Raw genomic sequence first — 25,808 nt, forward strand, 5'->3', positions numbered from 1 at the left:
TCTCCTCGACTTCTCTTCTCCCCGTAGCCTAGTCATCTTGTCTTCAGTGGTCAGTACTGGGACAAGGGAAGGGTAGGAGCATAGGGCTATCATTTCTTCCTGGTCAACTCTAGGAGATGGGTATTATTTTTCTTATTTTATAGAGGGGAATACTGAGGTTCAAAGAAGTGACTCTCCTAAAACCCCACAGTAAGTATGGAGCTAAGATTCTAAAGAGGCCTACTGGACTCCAGAGGCTAAGTCATATGTGTCAGGTATTAGTCATCTTTAGTAGGTTTAGACAGGGACTTGTTTCCAGATTACACAGTTACTTGTGATATTTGACTTCTGAGCCAGATTTCTCTAGCTCCCAAGCTCTTTCTCCTGCACCAGTGATTTCTAGCCTGTGAGCCACTTCCCACACCCCTAGGGCCTAGTGTATATACCGCATTTCACCTGAAGACTAAATGAAGGGTAAGTCTCATATACAGTCACACTATTTGTCCAAGTTTTGTAGATAGCATCATAATTAATAAAATACAAATTCATTTAAAAACTAATGAACTTTACTGTAGTTTTTATCATTATGTCCTTCCTCTATCATTATATGCCCAATATACAAGTTCCACCAAATCCTGAAAGGCGAAGTCTATGAAGTTTTCTGACATCACTAAGGACTCTGTGTCCTCTGCCTGTCTACCTCCCTACAGATGCTCCAAAACCAAATTTAGTTGTCTTTCCCAAGATACTTTCCTTATGGTTGTTGTGGAATCTCTATGTGGAATAACCGTCCAAAGGTCAACAGGAGCAGGAGGAGGCAAAATCCCTTCCAGGTTGAGTCTTGTGAATGCTAAGAACTAATCTCCAGCAAAGAGGACTCAAGTCCTGGGCTACAGAAGGAAGGAGTCCTAGAAGTGAGTTTCTGTCTTTCTACCTAAATGTCCAACTCCTTCCCTGCCCACTGCCTAAGATACACAGTCTGGGGAAAGAGCACACCAAATCCTAGCTTCACCTCCTCCTAGCTATGTGCCTTTAGGCAAATCACTTTACTTCTCTAGTGGGGAAATGTCAGAGAAGGCATCACACAAAAGGGTTTGGAAGGATGAACAGGAGTTTTTCCAACACAATGAAAGGGGACAGGCAATGTAAGCAAAGCTAACAGCGTAAGTAATGAGAGGCAAACAGTTATGCATACTTGAAGAGCAGACAGAAGTTTGATATGGCTGGAACGTTATGGAAGGACAACAGGTATGGAGATAGGGATGTTGTAATGAGCTAGATTTTCAGGGCCTTGGTTATCTTGCTCAAGAGAAAAGATGGAGCATAGCCTTTGATACCTACCCTCTTGGCTCCAGTGTTCCTCCTGTCAAAACAAGAACCCTACAATCGCACCCTTTTCCATGCCTTTGATTTAAGAGTTCCTCTCCTGGCCCTGACAGTAAGGCATTTCTGTCCCACAGATTATAACTCACTCTGGGCTATTATTCAGCTCCCCAGCCCTGGCCCTGCTGCAGTTAGTCCAAACATAATATCCTTCATGCATATATTATCTGTCTCCCTATTATCTGGAATCATTTCGGAATTAAATTTCAGTCCTGCAATATTGGCTTCAGGAGCGGCGCGCTTTATGGGCTAGTCAAAGGTTAGAATACCAATCAAAATAACAGTGCCGATGCAGCGAGACATTTTAATATTCCAAAACCCGGTAATTGTAAAAGGACATAATATTTTTTCCCTGATTACCCCAAAGGCAACACATGTTAACAAGGCGAGGGAAGGAGTGAAAGAAATTTCAGAGTTCAGACAGCTGTAAGACATATTTAAAGGAAAAGCCCAGACTGGGCACTACACCACAGGGGAGAGAGACAAGAAGAAAGGAGATATTCCCTCTAGCTCCAGCAGCCCTTGACTCCCAACATAGCACCATTCCCCCTTCTACCTCTGACTACAGCCTAAGAGCTTATCCTCCATGGCAGATGTCACAGAAGGTGAGATGAAAAAGGAAAGAACGCAGGATCTAATTTAGTAGCCTCTAGCCCTCAAGACTGGCCCCTCCCAGTGTTCCAGCCTCAAACCCAGCAGCACACACTCTGGCTGCTTTCCCACCCACTCTCTCCTTATCTCCTGCCTGTGCCTCCATCTCTTCCTCATTTATATGTAGGGCTCTGTGTCCTGGACTCTGTGCGTGGACTTCTTCTCAAAGGAGGTTAAGAAGCCATGATCTACCTGGCCTGCAGAGCTGACTCTCACCAGGATACCTGCCCACAGTTGCCCCACCACCCCAAGGATAATGTTCTCTACTTTGGAAGATGCCAAAGACCTGGGACCACAGCCCCAGCCTGATTCTGACCACTGACTCACCCAGAAGTATCTGCCCTCAGTGCAAACTGTCCCCCTCCAAAATTGAAAAAAAATTAACACCTTGCCGGGCCTGTAGATAATTATACCTGTCTTGGCTTTCATTTTTATTTGCTCTTGTTTTTCCCAAATTAGCTCTGAAAAGCTATTAGCTCTGAAGAGCTCTGTGGCTACCACCCTGCAGTCATCCTTTGAGTCCTAGCTTCCATTCAGCTGCCCATCACTTGAGCAGCTTTATCCCCACAGCTCCTAAAAAGTGACCTGATTAGCAGAGTTTTGGATCTTCTCACTCCTGACACTTTCCAGCCAGCTCAGCCCACTTACTGAAGCCTCCAATCTGCATCATCCCAACCTGCTGACCTGCCTATGGCCCCTAGCAAAGAACTTCATTGAGGCTGAGAATTTATTCCTCCATAAGCCCTTAATTTATTACTGCACTGATTGGGACTCTGAATGCTCCAAGGTCAGGAAAGTCATATTCAATCATAGATACCAACCCTTCCTTTCAGTAGTTTCTCCTGCTGTCCCCCTGCCAGGGGAGTGGGGGATACAGAATGTTCCTTGGAAGGACCCAAGAAAGTCTCCTCCTCCTTACTCTAAGAGCTGGTCCCAACCCCACCCACTCCAGATCACTCAGAAATTATAGCAGGGCACAGAGTAGAGATGGCAGAGGAAGAGTAGCAATCTTCATACCCTAATATATGTGGGTCTTTTAAATACTAGGTGGCCCCTGTCCCTACAACTGCTGGGCATAACTGGCTGAGCCCTTTTTGCCGGGAATGACTAAGAATCCTCCAAAGATTGGATGTCTGCTTCTCCAAAGATCCACCTGTCTTAGTCTGCTTTGCATTGCTATAAGGAATACCAGAGGCTGGATAACTTATAAAGAAAAAAGGTTTCTTTGGGCTTGGTGCCTGTGGCACAGTGGTTACGGCGCCAGCCACATGCACTGAACATGGAGGGTTCAAGCCCTGCCTGCAACAAGAAAACAGCCAGGCATTGTGGCGAGTGCCTGTGGTCCCAGCTACTTGGGAGGCTAAGGCAAGAGAATTGCTTAAGCCCAAGAGTTTGTGTTTGTTGTGAGCTGTGATGCCACAGCACTCTACCAAAGGTGACATAGTGAGACTCTGTCTCAAAAAAAAAAAGGTTTCTTTGGCTCAGGATTCTAATGTATGGAAGAGTTTAAGACTGGGCATCTGGTGAGGCCCTCAGGTTGCTTCCGTTCTTGGTGGAAAGTGAAAGGGAGCTGGTTTGCACAGAGATCACCGCAACAGAGGAAGCAAGAGAGAGAGAAGAGGTGGCAGGCTCTTTTTAACAACCATCTCTCTCAGGAACTAACAATGAGAACTCACTCAACCTCGAAGAAGGGCCTTACTCTACTCATGAAGGATCTGCCCCCCACAACCCAAATACCACCCTTTAGACCCTTCTTTCAACACTGGGAATCAACTTTCAACATGAATTTTGGAGGGGGCAAACATCCAAACCACAACACCACTTAAGACAGTTTTGGGGTATGCACACATTTGCAAGACTTGGTCTGAATGTACACAAATAGTGTAGATATGCATTTGTATGTGTATTTACACAAGTGTCTGTGCATATGGAGTAGGTAAACATATTTTATGTGTGCATGTATATATCTGCAAACATCCTTATAGAGGTCTCATAAAGAGAAACTTTTTTGTTTCTTGATTCCTTATTAATAATAACATTCTCTTCAACCCAATATTAGCTACACTCCTACGGCTATACCTTGGAACCTCCAACACCTAGCACTATCCCATCTCCGAATCACTAATTCAGACATTCTATTCTCTAACCATAATCCCTAATCCTTCTGTCTGACATGCTCAACCATACCCAGCACACCTATTCCTCACCTTATTGGCACCTAACTACTTTTTTCCATATCCATCAGATCCCTGGCTATCTTCTCTTCTCTCAACATCTAGCTTAAATCCCATGGTCCATGTCAGGTCCTGTCCTCCCATGGGCTAGCAGGTCTTGTCAACTGCTGTCTTATCATATCTTCAATGCCCTGTTCTTTTCATCATATCTCGAGGAAAATCTCTCCCCTCAATGAGTCAAACATCTACTGCGTCCACACCCACAACCAGGTGGCTGAGCTCCTTACAACAACCCTGTGCAGCAGTTATTTTTTACATTTTAAGGTTAAGAAAGACCAAAGCATAGAGAAATGATGAACTTGTTCAATGTTTTCACATCAAGAACTTTAGTTCTGCTTGACTTTTTATGCTAAAGAGACAGAGAAAGAGAGAAAAAGAGTGACAGAAAAAAGACCGTAAGAGTGTGGTACTGCAGAAACCAAGCAAAGAAAGTGTTTCAGAAGAGAGATGTTCAACTCAGAGAAGACCATACAAGGCAAAGACTGAAATACTAAGCACTGGACTTGGTAACAAGGATCCCTGTGACTTTGGTGAAAACACGAGTGGCATGATAGGGACAACAGTTAAACTAGAGAGAACTGTTTGAAATTGAAAAGTCATACAACCAAACAGAGCAGCTCCAGTATGAATTAATGTCTTCAACCTCAACTGGAACCTCTCTACATTGCCTAGAAATCCTACTGTACTTCTTCTCAAGTTAGCTTACACATCTGTTCTTTATTAAAACTACACTATTCTCTCTGCTTTCTATAATCCTACCCAGCTCTCAGTTATTAGTTACCAGCAAATGACTTGTTTCATAGACAAAAATTGCCTCTTGGGATGGGAAACACCTCAACTTGCCACAACCAAATCTACAAGCCTGCCTATATCCATCTGCCGCCATCTCTTCTCCTTCCCTCCATCACAATGGAAGAGGGAACCTTCCTCCTGAAGAGAGACACTTTCAAGAACCTGGGTTCTCTATCCCATCTCCTCTCACTTCAGAGACCTCCTTTACTGATTCCCTCTCACTTTCTGTTACCCTTGTTTTTCTAACAGATTCTACAAACAAGCCCACATCTTCCATCTTAGAAAACAGCCAGTCTGAACCTCACACCTGCCCCTCCCTTAGCTTTTTTCCTTTCTCTCTCCTTTAAAGCCATATTCCTGAAAAGGTTTACATTTCTCTATCACCTCATTTCTCTGTTTTCTTTTTTTTGGGGGGGTGGGGGGTACAGAGTCTTACTATGTTGCCCTCGGTAGAGTGCCATGGCGTCACAGATCACAGCAACCTCAAACTCTTGGGTTTAAGAGATTCTCTTGCCTCAGCCTCCCAAGTAGCTGGGACTACAGGTGCCCGCCACAACACCCAGCTATTTTGTTGTTGTTGTTGTCATTGTTTGGCAGGCCCCGGCCGGGTTTGAACCCACCAGCTCTAACCACTGAGCTACAAGCGCCAAGCTTCATTTCTCATTTATTCCCTGATTCTCTCCAATTTGGCTCCTGTGCCTACCATGCCACTCAAGAGTTTTCACCAAGGTCTCAGAGGCCCTTGTGTTCATATTTCAGTCTTTACACTGTATGGCCCTCTCTGAAGTGATCACTCCTCTTTTTCTGAAACTCCTTGCTTGGATTCTGCAATACCACATTCTCATAATCTCTTTTCTTCTACCACTCTTTTCTCTGTCTCTTTAGCACAAAGAGGCAAAATGAAATTTAAGTTCTAGCTCTGCCACATACTAGCATAAAAACATCAAAGCAAGTTTCATCATTGCTCTGTGCCTTGGTTTTTCTCAACCTTAAAATGCAAAAAATAATACCAACTATGGCAGAGTCTTGTGGTGAGGATTAGATAACGCAACTACATACGTATGGTGTCTAGCACAGCGTTGTCCAATACATATATAAAGCAAACCACACACGAAATTTAGAATTTTCTAGTAGCCACATTACTAAGCAAAATGAAACAGAAGAAATGGTTTTAATAATGTATTTTATTTAATACTCAAATATTTCAACATGTAATAAATAAAAAATTATGATACTCTACATTTTTTCATATCAAGCCTTGGAAATCTAACATGTAATTTATACCTACTGCATATGTCAATTGGGATGCTAAATCTTCAGAATAAATACTCTATCTATATTTAGATTTTATACAATTAACAATTTAAAATGTAGACTCACCAATCCAGGTTGTTCTAAACATACTTAAAATTTGTTTTTCAAGAAAGTTTCAAATTTACACTTAATTAAAATTAAATTCATATTTTGTTCCTCAGTCATACTACATTCCCAGTGATCTATTGCCACATGCGGCTAGTGGAAACTACCTATTTTGGACAACACAGGTCTAGCCATACAAATGCAATCAATAAATAAGAACTATTATTATGATTAGTGATCACTCCTTCTCTGTTTTTGATGCTTCCTCCTCCATCTCTGGGATGTTGGTATTTCTCAGTGTTCTGTGCTAGGCTTTCTTTCTTTCTTTTTTGAGACAGAGTTTCACTTTGTCGCCTTGAATAGAGTGCTGTGGCATCACAGTTCACAGCAATCTCAAACTCCTGGGCTCAAGCCTCCCCAGTAGCTGGGACTACAGGTGCCTGCCACAACGCCCGGCTATTTTTTTTTTTTTTTTTTGACACGAGGTCTCACTCTGGCTCAGGCTGGTCTCAAACCTGTGAGCTCAGGCAATCCACCAGAGTGCTAGGATTACAGGCGTGAGCCACCGTGCCCGGCCTGTCCTAGGCTGTCTTTTCTTCTTACCCTGTACACTCTTCTTTGGCAATCCCATCTACTTCCATGCTTTCTTTAATCATCATTCAACATCAATAAGTCCCCCAAATCTGCATCTCTTATCCAGACTTCACCCCTGAACTCCAGACCTATATTCTCAAGTAACTCAATAGTTTAACAAGAATGTCTCAAAAGCATTTTAACTCAATATCCCCCACCTGAATTCATCTTCTTTTCTAACTCTAAAACTTCTTCTATTATTTCACTAAATTTATTCCAATTCACCCAGTTGCTCAAATCATAACTTCTAGGGTCATGATCCTTCATCCTCAACCCCATGGCCAATCAATCATCACTTCCTCTTTGTTATACTGTCAGTGCTGCTATAACACTCACTCAGAAAGAGCAAATTTGTTCCAATGCAAGTGATGTATTAGGGAACAATTTAGCATAATGAAATTTTTGCATTCACTTATTGCAATTTCGTCTGTGAGAAACACTAGATAAACACAGGAAACTATAGTCAGCTGAACAGAGCTGTGTAAGAATATACAAAACACGTGCATGCACATACCTCAAACGTCACCCAGCCAGCTAGATCATACGTGCTGTAGACTGCATTCATCTGGTTAAAACTACCCATCTGATTTCAGACTACCTTCTTCCACCACTTCACAATAACTCACAAGCTACGACACTTCTTATTTATTTTTATTTGTTTTTTTTGAGACAGAGTCTCACTCTGTCACCCTTAACAGAGTGCTGTGGCATCACAGCTCACAGCAACCTCAAACTCTTGGGCATAAGCAATTCTCTTGCCTCAGCCTCCCAAGTAGCTGGGACTACAGTTGCCCGCCACAACACCCTGCTATTTTTTGGTTGCAGTTGTCATTGTTATTTAGCAGGCCCCAGCTGGGTTCGAACCCACCACCTTTGGTGTATGTGGCTGGCGCCCTGGCGACTGAGCTACAGGCACCATCTATGGGTCTTTTTTCAAGGTAAAGTGCCATATTTATTATAGTACTTATGTATTTCTTAGCCATTTAACATGTGTAAAACTACCCTACCATGTTCATTAGATTCCTAACGTTTCTTTTATGTGTCACTGATGAAGTTTTTGAGTGTTGTACTCCTAACAAAATTTTTATTACGCAACTTTCTGTAGCATGGTGATTTTTAGGAACCCATATGTTGCTTTACACCAGAACTAACTATATTGTTTAACTCAAAAATCAGTCCATTTCTCTACATTTCCATTGTTATCAGTTTAAACCAAGTAACTATCATCTTTTACCTAGTCTACAGCAATGGTCTAATTCTGTGGTTCTCAACCAAGGAGAGGACTTTCCCCCTTCCACCCTCTCCACTGGACATGTATAGAAGTGGGATACATTTTTGATTGCCTTGAGGAGGGGCACTACTGTCATTCAATGAAGAGAAGCTGAGGATGCTACAAGCTCAGCAATGTCACCCACACAATGATTTGTTTCACCCCCAAAATGTCAAACACAGCCCCATTAAGAAAAAACAGTAGGCTTAGTGCCTGTGGCTCAAGCGGCAAAGGAGCCAGCTACATACACCTGAGCTGGCAGGTTCAAATCCAGCCTGGGCCCGCCAAACAACAGTGACGGCTGCAACCAAAAAATAGCCAGGCATTGTGGCGGCACCTGTAGTCCCAGCTACTTGGGAGGCTGAGGCAGGAGAATTGCTTGAGCCCAGGAGTTGGAAGTTGCTGTGATGCCACGGCACTCTACCCGGGGTGACAGCTTGAGGCTCTGTCTCAAAAAAAGAAAAAACAGTAACTAATTTCCCAAATCTGTTCATAGCTCAATGCTGCAGCCAGAGAGAGTGTTTTTTTTATTTTTGGGGGGGGATACAGAGTTTCAAGCTGTCAACCCGGGTAGAGTGCCACGGTGTCATAGCTCCCAGCAACCTCCAACTCCGGCTCAAGAGATCCTCTTGAGCCCTCAGTTTTTCTACTTTTAGTAGAGAGGGGATCTTGCTTTTGCTCAGGCTGGTCTCAAACTCGTGAGCACAAGCAATCCACCCGCCTTAGCCTCCCAGAGTGCTAGGATTGCAGGCGTGAGCCACCACCCCCGGCCCAGAGAGAGTGTTTTTAAAATGCAAATCAGATGATGCCTATCCTATGTTCGATACCATTTTTTTTTTTGCAGTTTTTGGCCAGGGCCAGGTTTGAACCTGCCACCTCCGGTATATGGGGCTGGCGCCCTACTCCTTTGAGCTACAGGCGCCACCCATTTTTATATAGTTTTTTTTTTTTTTTTGCAGTTTTTTTTTTTTTGCAGTTTTTTTTTTTTTGGCCGGGGCTGGGTTTGAACCTGCCACCTCTGGCACATGGGGCCTGCACCCTACTCCCTTGAGCCACAGGCGCTGCCCTATGTTTGATACCCTTTAAGAGCTTCCCCCACCCTAAACATAAAGGTCAAAATCAAACTGCAGTCCACAGGCTCCCACCTCCTCTTCGAGCTTCATCTCATACCACTCCTCTTGTTGCCTTCAGCATGCTTTAGGTAGTCATTCACTCAACGAATAAGAGTTAAACATCTGTGTGCTAGGAACTATTCAGACTGACAAGGTTAGAGCAGTGAAGGAAGGAGACAAAAATTCTGAAAATTCCTGAAACTTAACATTCTAGTTCCAAAAAGCTGTCAGGCTCCTCCTCATCTCAGGGCCTTGCCACATGCTGTTGACGGTGCTTAGCCAATTCCTATGCAACCTTCAGGTCTCAGCTTAGACATCACTTCCTCAGGGAACTATTCTCTGACCCCACCCTAATAAGGCAATTCCTTATTGTATGATCTATGACTACGAATTGCTTAGTGTTACCCGTTGAAATTATTTGTTCAACATCCGTATTTTCTATTATATCCCTAGGATCTCACACAGTATTTGGCACAGAGAAGACAATCAAGAATATCTGCTTATCGATGAAGACATATATGTTTATCTATATGCATGTGTCTTCACACTTTATGATATTCATGTATTTATAAATATATTCATGTCTGGGTATATTTCCAAATATTTCTTCAGGGAATTATGTCTGTGTGAATATGTGCATATGTAAATATGGATATGGACATACAATTTTAGAGTTTACTCACTGGGGTATATGCATTCACATGAGTTCACATGCATATATTTATGCATGTGCACACATGTTTGCACATATTCTTCTGAGCCCTCAGTGACAGCTTTGACCTCCTGAGGGAACTGGAGGCAGGACCCCAAGTCTTCTCTAAACTGACAGCTCAATAAGAATATAAGATCATTCAATGACATCCCAAATGTCAGCAAACACTGGCTTGCTCCACTCTGCTACAGGGGAAGTGGGTGAAGACAGGAGATGTGGAAACATGGCTATACAAAAGTTATTATTTCCCGAAGCAACCCACACCATTTGTGGCGAGGACAGGGAAGCTGAAAGACAACATTTTGCCTCTGCTCAGATTAGAGGCCTTACAAAATAAGGACAGGGAATTCAGTCCCAGTTGTTCACTCACTGTTCAATCAGACCAGAACCCTCCCCAACTTTTTCTGGGGCAAAGCCCTGCTAGGGGAGTTGAGGAGGAAGGGAGAAAAAAGGCAAAGAGGAAAGATAAAGTAAGATTAAGGAACAGACAGGACCTTATAGATAGCCAGAGCCTAGGTAAGACATGGAATAAGGCTTTTACATAATACTCCTACAATCTTGGCAATAACCTCTTTGGTTTTCCTTTTATCATCATTCTTCTTAAGGGAGCAGGAATCATAGTGCACCTGCACTAGGTCACACAGTATAAAGGTCAGGAATATTACCATGCCCCTGGGCTTCTAGAACTCTGCAGCCTCTGTGTCTTAAAAGTTGCTGGTAATGGGCGGTGCCTGTGGCTCGGTGAGTAGGGCGCCGGCCCCATACACCAAGGGTGGTGGATTCGAACCTGGCCCCGGCCAAACTGCAACTAAAAAGTAGCTGGGCGTTGTGGCAGGTGCCTGTAGTCCCAGCTACTTGGGAGGCTGAGGCAAGAGAATCGCCTAAATCCAAGAGCTGGAGGTTGCTGTGAGCTATGACGCCACAGCTCTCTACCAAGGTGACAAAGTGAGACTCTGTCTCTTTTAAAAAAAAAAAAAAAAAAAAAAGCTGCTGGTAAGAAACAGGCTAGTCCAGAGATAAGCCATCATTTCTGTTTGCGCACTTAACCATGCCTGGAATATGACAGTTTACTTCATGAGAGGAAGTCACAGGCCGACTAGGAACAGAGTCCTCAGTTTCCCCTCATACCCATGTTTTATGGCAGCATAGTCTGGCAGAGAACAAAGCTGAATAGACTCAGGATAGACTGCCTCCACCCCTCTAAGCCCAGCAGCCCCAACATGGCCCTGAGTAGCAACATTACCACACGGATCAGCTGCTTTCCTGCCTTTCTGCCAAGGAACCTAGAGGCGGGGAGCTATCCATATACCAAAAAGTCTAGTGAACTTCACAAAGTAATTGTTCATGGTCAGTGCCTGCCTTGCCTGGCCGGGCCTTCACGTTGCATTTGCTGAGGCCAGCAAGCTGCCTCAGATGTGCTCTGACAGCTGGCGCTCTGTCTTCCAGGAGCTACTGCCAAGCCACACCCACTGGCCTAGCCCCACCAAGCCTCGCCTGTGAGGGCCTCTATGAAGCCAGTTCTCAGAGATGAGTTATGGGCAATTATTCACTAGCGCATACTCCATCACTAGCATATACTCTATATCTAGCCCTGGTCTAGCCACCAGGGACACAGAGAAGAAATAGATTTAGTCTCTGTGTTTGTGATGAACATGTCTGGAAGGAAACACACATGGACTTGGTATCAACTGAGATAACTGATATCCCAAGTGCCAAGGTGCTTCAAAACAAGAGACTGAACTTCTCAGTAGATGTGATACCCTTGCCAAATCTTTGAGGAGAGGGCATATCCCTCATGAAGATGACTAGGAGACATGTCAGATAGAAGGAAGGCCACCAGCCAAGGCCCAATGCTAGGGCAGAGCCCAGCCTCCTCAGCTAAAGAGAAGTAGCAGCAATTGCTCAGTTGTATGGGAGATCAGTAGAAGTGGGTAAGGGTCAAAGTGCAGACAAGCCAGAGTGCAAAGTAGTTTACAAATGCTGCCATAAAACATGGAACTAAGTCCAAGGTCATTCTCAGTGTAGCATAAATACTTAATAAAACTTTCTCTTCCACTGCTCCTACATGTGTTTGCTTAGCTCCAGGCCACAAACACACCAAAGGCATGCTGCTTTCCCTGCTGAGAAAGCAATCTCTCCTCCTCATGTCCATAGCCCACCTTCCTTGAATGCCCAGTTCAAGACTCTAATCCCCATAATACCTAGTCTGGCCCCTCAATGACGTCTGTCTTTTCTGAGCCCCTGAGAGCTACTACCTTCTCTTAGCTTTCTGGAATCACTAAGCTGACTGGTAGCACGGGGCTCCTGAGGCTGCTCCAGGGCTGTTGTCCCTAGATCAAAATGACTTATGGGAGCGAGTCTCCCTAGTGGACGGGGTCTCCTAGAGCAAAGATCCCCCCAGAGTAGGAACCAGGGTGGGGGACAGGGGGCTTAGTCCTACATATCCTTTCCTCTGCTAATCTAGAAAGTACAGCACACACTAGGAAAGTATAGTTTTCTGGGTGATTCCTTCTCTGCCAGGACTCACCATCATAGCTACATAGGGTCCTTGCCACCCCCAGTCTCAGCACAACTCTCCAGGGTCTTGGTGCCACTTGAGTGCCAGCCTCCTCCCTCATGCCCAGTGGGAATTAGGTTCTAGTTTCCATGGCTCTGCCTCACATGAGCAAGGCTCTGCTGGAGCTCAGCAGGACCAAAGCCAGCTTGAATCTCAACTTTGAACTTGAATGAACAAGAGGGAGATATAGCCAATCAGGAGGTTCAGAGGCCATATTCATTATGATATCAAAAGAGAATATTTCTCCAGAGGCTCAGCTAGACCACATCTCTTTTTGAGAGACAACACAGCTCAGCCAGGAGATTCAGCTCTGAATAAGATTTACCTGAGACTTCTCTGTATGTCTGGGTGACACCAACCAGGACAATGTCCTACTCCACCCAGTAGCCTGGTCCCCAAGCAGCTCCCCACTCTCAGAAATAACCACAATGTTTCAGTGCATGTTAGCTAGGGAAGAGGAAGGAGGGATGTTCAGAACCGAGAGAACAAAAAAGAAGAAGAAAAGGAATAAAGATGAGAAAGCAAAAGAGGGAAGCTCAGAGGACCAAGAGAATCAGAGGATGCACCTAGGTGGATCTCAGACACAGTACCTTTTTCAGATTAATCCACTGCTTGAAGTAATCCGCGATTGGCAAGCCCAAGTACTGGCACTGGCCTGGGAGCCTACAAAAAAGGGAAGAGAGAACAAGTTGGGCACATCTATTTCCCAGGTACAGAGTCTTAACCTATGAAGTCTAATAGAGTCTACAGGACAAATAGATGCCAAAAGGACAACCCATTAGCCATGGGTCCCACCCCACCCAAAAAAGGGATCCCTCCTCTAACACCATGGTCACTGGGCTCCAGATTCAGCTCAGATTCAAATATAAGAACCCAGAGACTCTATTCAAAATAATATCAGCAGCTACTATTTTCTAATAGCTTATAATATGCTAAGAATCTTACTTACCTTTTCACATTTAAATCTTCAAAGCAATGCTGTGAGGTAGATACTATAGTCTACATTTTATGAATGAGAAAATGAGACTCAGAGAGGTTATTTAAGGTCCCACAGCCAAAATATGACAGTGCCAAGACCTAATCCCAGGTATGTCTGACTCCAACACCTATGTTCTTTCCAGGTGCCGATTTGTTGTTGCGGTTTTGTTATAGCAGAGAGGCAAAGAGACAAGACAGGAAGAGAGAAAGAGCGAATGATTTAGAGACAGAGGGGTATGGGCTTCAGCTCACATTAAAGCCTTTGTCTATAGGCTTTTTTAGGTAGAGAAGAGGCCATGCAGAAGGATAAGAAGAGGTCAGAATTTAAACCAAGGGTCTGTTTTTGCTTTTTTCTTTAAGTTAGAATTTACTAACTATCTCCACTTCTAGCTAATGATGCCATTTTACCCACACAAATCTATTCAACCAAACCTGCACTGATGCTTAATGGGGGTCAGGAACTTATGACTCAAAAAGTAAGACTGAACCTCTGCCCAAAAAGGGTTCAGTTTGTTCAGAGGAATGGATAATGACAGAAAAAGACAAATACATCCTTAAGTTGGAGCATGGGGGCACACGGAAGGATGGCGGAAGACAGTTTAAGAAATACCAGTTAGGAAAGATCACAGTGCTCTATGGAAGAGCTTGGCCATAGGCAATGAAGAGCCTCTGAAGAGTTGTGATTCATCAAGATTGGTCTGGGGCAGCAAAAAAAAATATAGACTCAAAAAGCAGAGTAGCAGGGGAGGAGAGACAGTAGTGGTAGAGAGAGCGATCAAGGAACAGACATGAGATGTAAGGGAAACCCTGGACAGCAAATGGGAGGTGGGGCCCATTGAAAGAATGCAGTGGAGCACAATTTAAAGATGTATGACACGGCTAGCTTCAGACCATTTGCTGAGATAGACACAAAGGAGGCAGTAATATTGAGCGTATCTGAGGCCTAGAGCAAACCAGTATTTGAGTCAATTTTATTATTGCTTTAAAATTCTCTACATGGGGGGTGTGGTAGCTCATGCCTGTAATCCTAGTACTCTGGGAGCCCAGGGCAGGTAAATCACCTGAGCTCAAGAGTTCAAGCCCAGCCTAAGCAAGAGAGAGACCCCCATCTCCACCAAAAACAGAAAACTAGCCAGGCATGTGGCAGGCACCTGTAGTCCCAGCTACTTGGGAAGGTGAGGCAAGGGTATCTCTTAAGCCCTAGAGTTTGAGGTGGTTGTGAGCTAGGATACCATGGCACTCTACCCAGGGCACAGAGTGAGACTGTCTCAAAAAATAAAAATTAAAAAATAATAATAAAATATAATTCTCTACATGTAGTGTATATCCTTTCTGCCCAAACTGAGGGGACTGCTCCCACGGCCTCGCCCTCAGTACACCACTGGAAGAAAGAGGAGTTAGGAAATGCAGTTTGCCTAAGAAGTAGAACTTTACTCTGACAATAATTTTATTTCTTTTAATATATTTTAATTTTTTATCCTTGATATTTGTGAAAATGCTTGCTGAGCCGAATAATTTTAGAAAAATAACATTTAGCTCTCTAAGTGAAGGAGGCCACCCAAAGCAGCATGATATGCCAAGGAACAGGTCTAGGAGACTGGCCAGCAAAAGGTAGGGAGCCCCTCTCTTACTTCAGCCAACCCCAGCATTCCCTAATTATTTTAGTTGACCCAGGCCAGAAGTCGAATTGGCTCTAGCCTGCCTTGGGGGGGCTCCCTCTTCAGCAGGATTTCAAGGGTAGACAACAACTGTATACATTTCTACCCAGTTAGGAAGGGTGTAGGTCGCAGGATTCTACTTCCTCCTCTGAGAGACCTATATCAGAGGGGCCACCTTGAGGGCAGACCAAACAGATTGTCAGAATGGATACTCAGCCTTAGATATGGCTCAGTAGCAATCCTGAGCAGCCTTCTGTACCCAAGTCTCCCTGGGGGCACATGGGGACTATAATTCTCAGTCAGGGTCCCTATCCTTGTAGGTACATGTGCAGATTGCAGACTCATTCATGGGCCTTCAGGTTGTTGAGTGGTCCTGTGGGTGGTCTTAGCTCTCTGACTCTAAGATACAAGCAGACAGGGCGGCGCCTGTGGCTCAGTGAGTAGGGCGCCGGCCCCATATGCCGAGGGTGGCGGGTTCAAACCCAGCCCCGGCCAAACTGCAACAACAACAAAAAAAAAAGATACAAGCAGACAGATATAGCAGGGTCCAGACCCATCTTCATGACAGACGCAAAGCCAGATGCCTAAACTTCAACTCTCAGGTGCCTCATGGGAAGACAGCTACACATCCCTATCACACACCCTTACCCCAGTTTAGAAAGCACCAAGAGATGATGTCTGTGAAGAGAGGTGGGGCACAGTAGTTGTCACTCCGTACACAAAAGAGGAAACTGAGGCTCAGAGAAGGAAAAGGATTTGTTCAATCATAACAAGCCAAAGGAAAAACTAGAAATGGAATCCAAGGTTTTGACTGCACAGGCATCAACTATGTAGATGCACTTAGAGCTCTTTACAGTCCCAGGGAAACCAAAGCCTTAGGCCTCAGAGTGGTAGCATGGTGGTCACTGCTCAAGGTTACATCTGGGTTTAAGGTTCTTAGGAGCCTAAGGCTAGGGTCAGTAGGGACCAGGGAGCACATGGTTCCACCAATTTGGAAAGAAAAAGGACAGAAGTCCTCCTAATACAAAGGGCCTGAATGCTCTAAGTTCTTACCAGCTACTGGTCCCAAGAAAAGAGCCACTGGCAGTGGGCCCTGGACTGGCCTGCAGGTATGAATATGTAAGCAGGTTTATGGTGCCTAGGTCTCCCTGCAGCTGGAGTCACTGGGCACAAAGCTCCCCAACTGCCCAAACATCATCTGGTCATGCTTATTACTGTTGCCCAATGAAATTTTATGCACCGAGTCCACAGGTGTGATTTCCCCTTCTTTATGAGGGTCGGAATGACATCACTGATGGCCAATAGAAAAGAGCCAATTATGTCCAGGCCATAAAAAGGAATGAGATTTTTTTCAACCAAATCAAAACTTTCTTCAGCTTCATGAATGCAAGGGGCCTCTTTAAGGAAGGGCTCCCCAGTCCTGCCTGTGGGCTCTAAACTGAGGCACATGATTACATTTCAAGTACTATGGGCCTAGGGCCAGAAAAGGGCTCTACCCTTGGCATTTACCTGTGGCCCTGCTCTTATCAACTGGCCCCTCAGAAACAGGAGGCCAGTTGTTCCGTAGAACAGAACATCAGAACCAACCCTCACACTCTAACTGGCTCCTCACTACTCCATCCAGGGGAAAGTTAGAAAAGATCAGTACTCCTTCAGTTCTCTTATTACTCCTTTCAAGTAAAACAAAAGAAAGCAGAGAGCCTTCCCCTTCCTTCAAAAGAAGGGAACAATATAGGGAGAAGAGAATTATTAAGAAAATGCACCCTCCCCAAGCACACAGCACAAAGTAAAAGGAGCCCAGCCTTCTCCACCCCAACCCTCATTCAGCCCTACCACCTGCAACTGAGCCTCTCTGGCGGGGCCCAGACAGTCCTGATGGCAAACAGGTGTGGTTAGCTTGGCGCCAGCCAAGGCAGGGGAGTAGCTCATTAGGGAAACACCCGCCTGGCTAACGGGTATGGTCAAGATGGAGCCATTGCAAGCAGGAGCTCAGCTTTGAAGATTAGGTGAAACAGAGCTGGGGAAGAACTGCTAGGCTTGAGACAAGGAGACCAGCACCTCCATAGAAGTCTGACAGACAGACTCCCAGATGGACACAACAGCCAAGACCAGCAAGAAAGCAGGCACCAGCTTTTCTCTCTTCAAGTCTTAGGGCCAGACCCAACTCAGGGAGATGCATGTCACTCTCACTTTTAGCAGATCCAAGACCTTAAAGAGGAGAACCAGTAGACTCTGGAGCTATCCCTGACCCTGTCTGCCTCTCAGGAAAGGCTGTGGGACCTGGATCTTGGAGCGATGTGGGCTGTCAGTCCTGTGCCAAATAATCCATGACAGGCTATTGTTCACCTGCAGGAGGAAACTACTATGTTCCTATGATATGGGGGAGTGTTGGGGAGCAAAGATGAAGAAAAGGAGAGAGGCACTGTCACCATTGGACCATGGCAGCACAGAAGGCCCAGCTACCTAGCAGCCAGCCAAGTAAGGCATGTTTCCATGCAAGGTTTCCACATTTGTTCATTCCAATAAAAACACCCTCAAAGGATGCTGTCCCTAACTGCCCTGCATCTCAGAACTGTCACAATTTCCTACGCTTCTCTCCAAGTCCCCAGTTTCAGAAAAGGTCCCATTTGCACTGGACCCCAGGCTGAAGTCCTACCTATTCAGAGCACCCAGTCTGCATGATGTGAGTCTGTATCCAGCATGCACAGGCCACCCACCTACCCAGGCAGCATGTAGCTGGGTAGCTGGGGACACAGCTCTTTGTCTCTCTTGTTTCTGTTCCCCCACCCAGAGGAGATAAACAGACCCTGGGTGATAAACGGCCTGCCTTTCACGATCACTTTTCCTCAAGTTGAGAAGAGTAGCTAGTGATGGATGGGCTGGAATTTGGTTATCAGGAAGGGCTGTCAGCCAGAGGTGCCTATCTCCTCCCCCACTACACAGGGCATCATTACACTGTGGCATCAAGGTAAAATATGACCAAGGGGAGGGAAGGAAGAAAGAGGGGAAGGCTGAGCTTACACACGGAGCAAATTGAGCAACAATGAGAGCAGGCATGAGGCTGGGACGTTAGTTATCTGCCCATGACACCTTTTATCTCTGCACAAATTGGTCCTTCCTCCCCCACTGCATCCTCTTATACAAACAGAGGCAGACACAATGTGTCACCACTGCAATAGCATAGCAATTTAACCCGAATTAGTGAGGGGGTCAAGGTAGGAAATAGGGGTTTCTCATTTCAACAGGTTCCTCAGTCTCAGCTCTGAACCACCACATTGAGGGGAGGAGGGTGAGAAGAAAGCAGACTCATAATTGAATTCACTCACTTGGCTGCTGCTGATGTATAAAAAATTAATGCTCAAGCTTCCTACTTATCAAAGCTGGTTAGTATCCATCTCACCTGCAAGACACACCATGTCAGAAGACATGGAACAGCCCACTCTGCCCCAGGCAGGCTTAGCCCCGATGCTTCTAGCCAATGTAGGAATTGGCCAGAACAGGACGGAAAGAAAGGTGCTGCCCAGGGGCATCAGCACCAAGCCAGAACCCCCTGCTAGAAGCCTACAGGACACGGTGCTGGGGAGGGGGAGTATGAGAGCAGAGACTGGGGCTGTTATAGGAGATGATTGCATTAAAGGTTATTCTTGACAGTTCAAGAATACACTTGAATCTACAGAGAGAAAAGCATTCTGGCTCCACCCTCTAACAGATGATCTCCAGAATGTTTTATAAGTAACCCCTCTCCCCAGAAAGATACACACGCTACTGTGCCTGAAACAGGACACCAATAGTAAAGGTAGCACTGGTGGCACTGACAAGGCAAAAGAGCAGAGAGGAGAGATCGCCTCTACTAAGGGACCTGGAGCTGAAAAGGCCCTGATGGCAGGGAGTGCCATCCAGCACCACGGCTCCATTATTCTAAGAGACAACTTGGTCAAGGGACCATGTATCTTTAAGCAAATATCACCTCCATGCCCTGCTCTGTGAGAGTTAAAGGAGCCAGTCAAAGCAAATATGCTCTGTAAATAAGGTCTCAAGAAAGGGATTCTGACTCTAAAGAGATCAACTGACCCCAAACCTGCAATAGCCTTTGGAGATGCTTCTAGACCACCTGCATTGAGAACACACTGCCTAAGGAAAAGAATACTGGAGAAGGAGCAGTGGCTGTGGCTCAGTGAGTAGGGCGCCGGTTCCATATACCGAGGGTGTCAGGTTCAAATCCAGCCCTGGCCGAAATGCAACAAAAAAATAGCCGGGCATCGTGGCAGGTGCCTGTAGCCCCAGCTCCTTGGGAGGATCAGGCAAAAGAATCGCCTAAGCCCAGGAACTGGAGGTTGCTATGAGCTGTGACGCCACAGCACTCTACTGAGGGCGATAAAGTGAGACTCTTGTCTCTACAAAAAAAAAAAAAATTTAAAAAAGAATACTGGAGAAGGTTTACTGGGATGACAGGAAGATGGAAACTCCCATAACCACTCCATAACTGCAAAAATGAACTCCAAAAAGCTTACACTGAGGGGAGGAGTTATGAATGGAGCAGGCAGCTAGGACTCATTCTCCAAATACAGAGGAACAAAAGCCAAGATTCTAGTTTAGACACAAAATGAGAGAACTTTCTACCTTAATCGACTGCCTCATATGTATGAATACTGTAGAGACTCAGGACCCTCAAGGTAGAGGCAAACTGAACCTGATTCCTACATTCAGAGAGCTTCCAGGCCCATCTAGAAGTAGCCACAACATAAACAGACTGATCCCCTGTAGGAGAGACTGCTGAGAAAGGGCTATGTCACTTCTGGTGGTGGGAGGATAATGTAGAAGGCACTTAGAGAGACTCAACTGCATTCAGCTTGCTAAGCAATTGCTCAAGCAATTCCATGTGCACGCACACACACACACAGTCACACGCTGTCCCTCCATTCTTCTCTGCCTGCCCACGGCCCTAGGGGAATGCATGTTGACTTCTCAGCCCACTTTGCCCCTCACTTGCCCCCATCCTCAAGACAGCTGCAGGTTACAATTCCAACCACAGGCTTCAGAAAGATGATACACTTGCTAGAGCCTGCAAAGGGTCAGGCAAGAGTACTGTTTGAAATACCAGTGTGACAGCTGGCTCCTTGTCTGTCTCTGCCTCCCTCACCCCCTCCCCAAACTTGTCATGGTACAAGAAGTCTATAAGCAGCCCATCAGCTTTAAATATCAGTGTGCACGAAGCAGGAGCATGAGCGTGAGTGAGCAGGAAGCAGACGATGAGCGCCTCTGTCGCCACTGCCTGTCAGGGAACACTAATGAATTTCACCACCAGCAGCCATGCTTCAGATGGGGGGTGAGGTGGGGTGGAGTTTTCTAGGGAGAACTCTCGCAGTATTAAAACATCTTCTTCCAGAATCCTGTTAATAAATGTCATTGTAGAGCTGAGAACTACAACCCACCACTAGGACTTTAAGGGGAGGGAAGGCTTGGGGTAAGCCCTGTTGTCCACAAATGTGAGGCTGGAGGGAGCCAGCTGAGCCCCATCATTATGATGGGTGACCTCTGGCAAATCTCCCACCTCATGTTACCACCATCACCTATACTTATAAAGTATGAGGTACTGGCAGGGAGAGATGCCCAGCTATAGCTCCCTGGCCAGATTCACCACCCTTTACATCAGCTTCAACTAACTCACTTCACAGTGAGGCCCCATGGCAGGGAGTTAGGCCATCCTTTAGAACTGAGGGTGGGGGTGGGGGAGGGCGAGAAGATTCTAGTTCTAATAGGAAGCTACTTCCTCCACAAATATTTGGATGCAGAGCTGTTTATATTAATAATTTTATGGAGGAGAAACTGGAGGTTGAAATGGTGATGTGACTTTCTCAAGATCGTACAACTAGAAACTAATGCACTGGGACTTAAACCTGCTCTTTTAATTCTAAAGATCTAGCTCTTTTCACAATATGATGCAGCTTCAATGAGGAAGGACTGTCTCCTGGGTGTCCTCTACTGCCAGGCCCTGCCCTGCCCCTCCATTCCCTCCCACTGGTACACACACACCTCTGGCCTGGCACGTACCACAGGTGCCATGTAGCACTGGGCTGGGCTCCAAGTCATGGTGAACCCAGCTGGGCAGAGAAAGCCCTGGAAGCAAGCCAGGCCATCACCTGGGAGTCTCCACAACTCAGAGGACATGGCTGCAGGCATAAGCCTTCCCTCGAGTACCCTCTGCACAGCTCCGATCAACAGTGTCTGATCTGGCAGCGACCTGCTATGCAGGGGGCAAATGACATTTAATTTCCTCTTGGTTTTCCTATAGTACAGACGAAAGGCCATCACCTGCGTCTGGGTCTGGTAGCACAGCTGGAAGTATTCCCAGACAGGCTGCTTTGGAGAGTTCCCAACAGAAACCAGAACACAGGAGGGTGCAGAGGGATGCCCCACAGTCCAGGCTGCTAGTGTTCCTAAGGAAAACCAACCTCGAATACCTACTGCCAAACAGTTGCTCAAAGTCTCCAAAAGGCAGTGTGTATGTGTGTGTATGTATGCACGTCCCTGCTCCACGGCTCTTTAGCCCACCTGCCAACCAACTATCTCTAACCCTATTTCTTCCCCAGAGTCCACATGAAGCATACCAGTGCCACAAACACCTTGTGGAACAGAATCACATGCACCTCCCCAGTGTTACAGATAGTCCTTGAAATCCTATATATCCCCAACCCCTCTCTCAGGAAACAATTAAGACAAGCACTTTTCCAGCATCCTTCCCTTAATAACTCCTCCAGGGAAGGGTACAGTCCCCCACCTGGTGTGACTACAGGCAGTGCTGGAGCTGCCACTAGGACCTGGCCAGAGTTTTCTTTCCCAGATGGAGTGGCAGAAGCCCCCACAGGGAGTGGGGTGTAGGAAGGAGGTTGAACAGGTGACAGGAAGTTTTCAGGCACTGTGGTCCATGCCTTAGTTGATGAGCTACTCACTTTTTGGCCAGGGAAACCAGGAGCTTCTCGGTAAGTTGAGCTGCTTCCCAAGATACTTTGTTTATCCAGCCACCCACTGTCTCCAACTGGCCTATGGCTATCTTGACCCCAGGGCCTGCCTTTGTGTGGCCTACAATGCCCTCTGGAGGCTCTACAGAGAGGCATCCTGCTAGTATTCAGGATGTGTGACCTCTGCTCCTATATAGGCTCTGATCTTCTCTGCCCTGATTCCGGCTCCCCAGACTCCTTCAAGACGTGTAAGCATTTGGCCTATACAGAGTCAAACTCATGGGTCAGCATGAGAACAGGCTAGTGGCTTTTAAAATTGTGCTCTACAAAATTCTAAGGAGGGACATCAGGCTACTTCATGGACCAGGGGAGGAAAAAGAATGGGCAGAGCCTTTCTCCAGCTTCAACTAGAACAGCTCACCTTAATATTGGACTTTAATTATTTTGTTCATAAAAAAGTTTACTGCTAAAAAAATACTATCCATTCTGTCTCTCAACAGTGTTCCTCTGGGTTCTCATGGCATTTGTTTTGTGCCTTCTTTATAGCCTTATCGGCCCTGTAGTTGGTTATGAATGTGCAGTTCTCTCTGTCCTGATAACCTGACAGGCCCTATCGTCCCCAGCACAGAACTTACTGAGCTCAGAGCAGCTCTCAACAGGGATGACTTAAGATTGCCAGCACCTTCGATGGCAGTTTCCAACAGTGTTCCTTGAGGGAAAGAGCTGCAGTGGAAAGTAACTGACATTTACAGAAGGTCCTAGTGAAGACATGTGACACATGCCACTCTTAAATCAATGGATGGGGCATACCTGCTACCATGATCAATCATCTAAATTAACTTCCAGGGGACAAAACAGACTTTTGGCCAATCTCTGGCAAAATGCAACATATTCCAACAGGAAATATTACTCATTAGAAGCTTATAAACCCCAAACGTGGGACCATGAAAACACAGGATAATGCTCCTCAGCCAACTATTCAAGGGCCTGGGCCTGCCCCTACATTCCTATAGCCTGTAGAGGAGTCACTAGTCTCATGGGTCTGGTGATAGGCCTGGGATAGGGTAAAGCCCCTTGGCCCTATCAACCAAGCCCACCGCCTGGACCTCCTTCTCTAGCCAGCTTTAGGGAGGGGGTGGAGGGAGGAAAGGGATTGTTCTCCTCCTGGCTAAAGCCACTTGTTAATAGGCCCTAGGTTCCCTCATCCCTGGGGAAAAGAAGGTAGCAATGAGCTCTCTCCTCTCCACCCCCCACCCCATGCTTCTCAGCAGGGCCAGGAAGGACAGCCATTAGTGTGTGCTTCAGCAGACAATGGGGAGGAGAAGTCTCCAGAGCAAAGGACAACTGCAGCAATTAGAATGCAGGGAGGTTCAGAAGCTATTTAACTGGGTGACCCCTGAGGTCGCTGCATCTGACTCTCATCCCTGGATAAATATTGTATGAGAGGGGAGGGGGTGAGCACTGCTCCTCCTTCCATTCCTTCCCCATCCCCACTGCCTCCAGCCACACATACCAGAAACATTATTTACAGCCTGACAGTCAAAGCAATCACTCTGCTAACCAAGAGGGAATGGACAAAGTCGACTTACCAAAAATTGACTGAGAAGTGAAGAAACCAGGGCTGGTGGGAGACGGGAACTGAACTGCCACAGATGCAAGGATCTCCCCCATACTCTGGTTTAGTGGAAGCAAATACCATCACCCCTAAACCCCAAACTACTGGCAGAGAGGAAATAAGAGAAACAGAGCAGCCTTCTACCTTTTGGGGACCCCATAATGGAAAAACTTCTGGCTGTCATCGTCACCCAGGTGCTCCTTAGCAAAGATGGGGATCCTAACTACCTGCCCAGAGGAAGTCATACCAACCACATGCCACTTGTCCGGCTGGCCCATAGTTGAACTAGTGGGAAAAGGACAAGAACAAGAAAGTCAGACATTGCAGAAAGGGGTCAGGGTGGGGGAAGAAGAGGAGAGTGCCTGAGTGCAGGCTGCGCCTCAGCCCCCCCACGCACCGCTCCTATAGTCCTGCTCTAATGCACCCTGACATGCCTCTGAAGACAGAGAGCTGTTTGCAGTCAGCACCGTGATTTGTTAGTAATTATTTCCATGGTGTCACATTGCTGTCACTCTGTTAACAAAGAGACAGCCTGCCTCGGGCTGCCTGCAAGAAAGAATTGCAGAGAAAAAGGCCTGTCAGGCTCTCGGGATTCTCTGGGCTGGCTAGCTTTCTTCCCCAAACCAACATCCTCACAGGCTTTGGAAGAAACAGTTTTACAGAACTAGCAAGTCTGAGCTATGTGGCCCTTTAGCCAGGGACACTGAGAATTTATCTCACCCACTCATAGCCACCCTTCCTAAAGCCCTACAAAGCTAAGCCCTCAGAGTCCACGAATCACTCTGGCACAGGCCACTATGCCAACTGAAGCCTTGAGTTCCCTGGCCTTCAAATCCTAAGACCCCTGCTCCCTGACTCTTCTTCCTTACCACGGCATTCAAAGCTTCTCAGGTGCTCTCAAGAAACTGACAAAATAAACATAATAGACCAAATTGAAGCAGCTGCCCTATTGGCATGGATGGAGAACAGGGGGAATATGATGGCAGGGAATCTTCCCTTCTTGAATCCACCAACCACAGTTCAGGGACAAAGCAGCTCAGGTGTCAAGGCCCCTCCAGCCTCCATATGCCTGTACCCACGGAGCTGATCTCTCCTTCCCAGTGCCTGGATATGCACAACATCTGCACCAAGAGAACTGATGGCTTGCTTTCGCACAAAGTAATGTCTCCATTACCCTGCTGGGGAATTAGAGTACAGATTGGCAAGCACTGACAAACAGAGGTCACTCACCTTATAGGCATGGAAAGTTGGAGATTAATTCTCCCCTCTCACAGAGGGAATCAGACTCCAGGATAGTGGAAGAGAAGCACCAATACTGAGAAATCCTTTCACTTCCAAGCAACAGCAATAAGCAGCCAACACCACCTCTACCAGCATCAGTAGGCTGAAACCCACAAGCCCTACAGAAGCCCTATAAAAGTGGCAAGGGCCACTGCTACCTAGCTTCTACAGAATCCCTAAGGATAGAAGAACATCAACAAGACTAAGATTCTTCAGGCATTGGAGCCCAAAAGGCAGAAAACAGTGCCAGCTGTATGCACTGGAATGCAAACTCCATGAAGGCAAGATGTCTTAGCAAGTTCCCTCTTTGTTTGCCGCTGTATCCTCAATACCAACAACAATGCAGGCACATGGGTTGTCAACACACATCTGCTGTAAGAATAAACAAATGAGCTCTTATGGCTCAAAGACCACTTCCACAGACCCAAGGCCAGCCTCTACCTATCACAAGACCTCAGAGAAGGAGGCCAGTGTGGGTTCCAGAATAGACAGGGATGACCACATGGCCAAAGGCCTGAAATTAGGGCTTAAAAAATGAGGGGTATTGGGACAAGCTAATGGACCTAGGAGGATTCTCATATCAGATTGAATACTCACATAATCAACAAACATTCACTGAATAACTAAAGGAAGTC

The 25,808-nt window shown here is 46.1% G+C and overlaps 1 protein-coding gene across 10 annotated transcripts in view; it reads right to left on the reverse strand.

Annotated features, from left to right (window-relative positions):
• The window catches only part of ERI3 (ERI1 exoribonuclease family member 3), a 139,467-nt gene that overhangs the window by 59,095 nt on the left and 54,564 nt on the right, over window positions 1-25,808 (reverse strand). For all 10 annotated transcript variants that reach the window (XM_053577433.1, XM_053577431.1, XM_053577428.1 and 7 more), the window contains exon 7: window positions 13,273-13,345. In XM_053577433.1, the coding sequence (XP_053433408.1) occupies window positions 13,273-13,345 (73 nt within the window). The remainder of the gene's footprint in view (window positions 1-13,272; window positions 13,346-25,808) is intronic.

The sequence above is a fragment of the Nycticebus coucang genome, chromosome 22, assembly GCF_027406575.1.
Source record: "Nycticebus coucang isolate mNycCou1 chromosome 22, mNycCou1.pri, whole genome shotgun sequence".
Classification (NCBI taxonomy): Eukaryota; Metazoa; Chordata; class Mammalia; order Primates; family Lorisidae; genus Nycticebus; species Nycticebus coucang.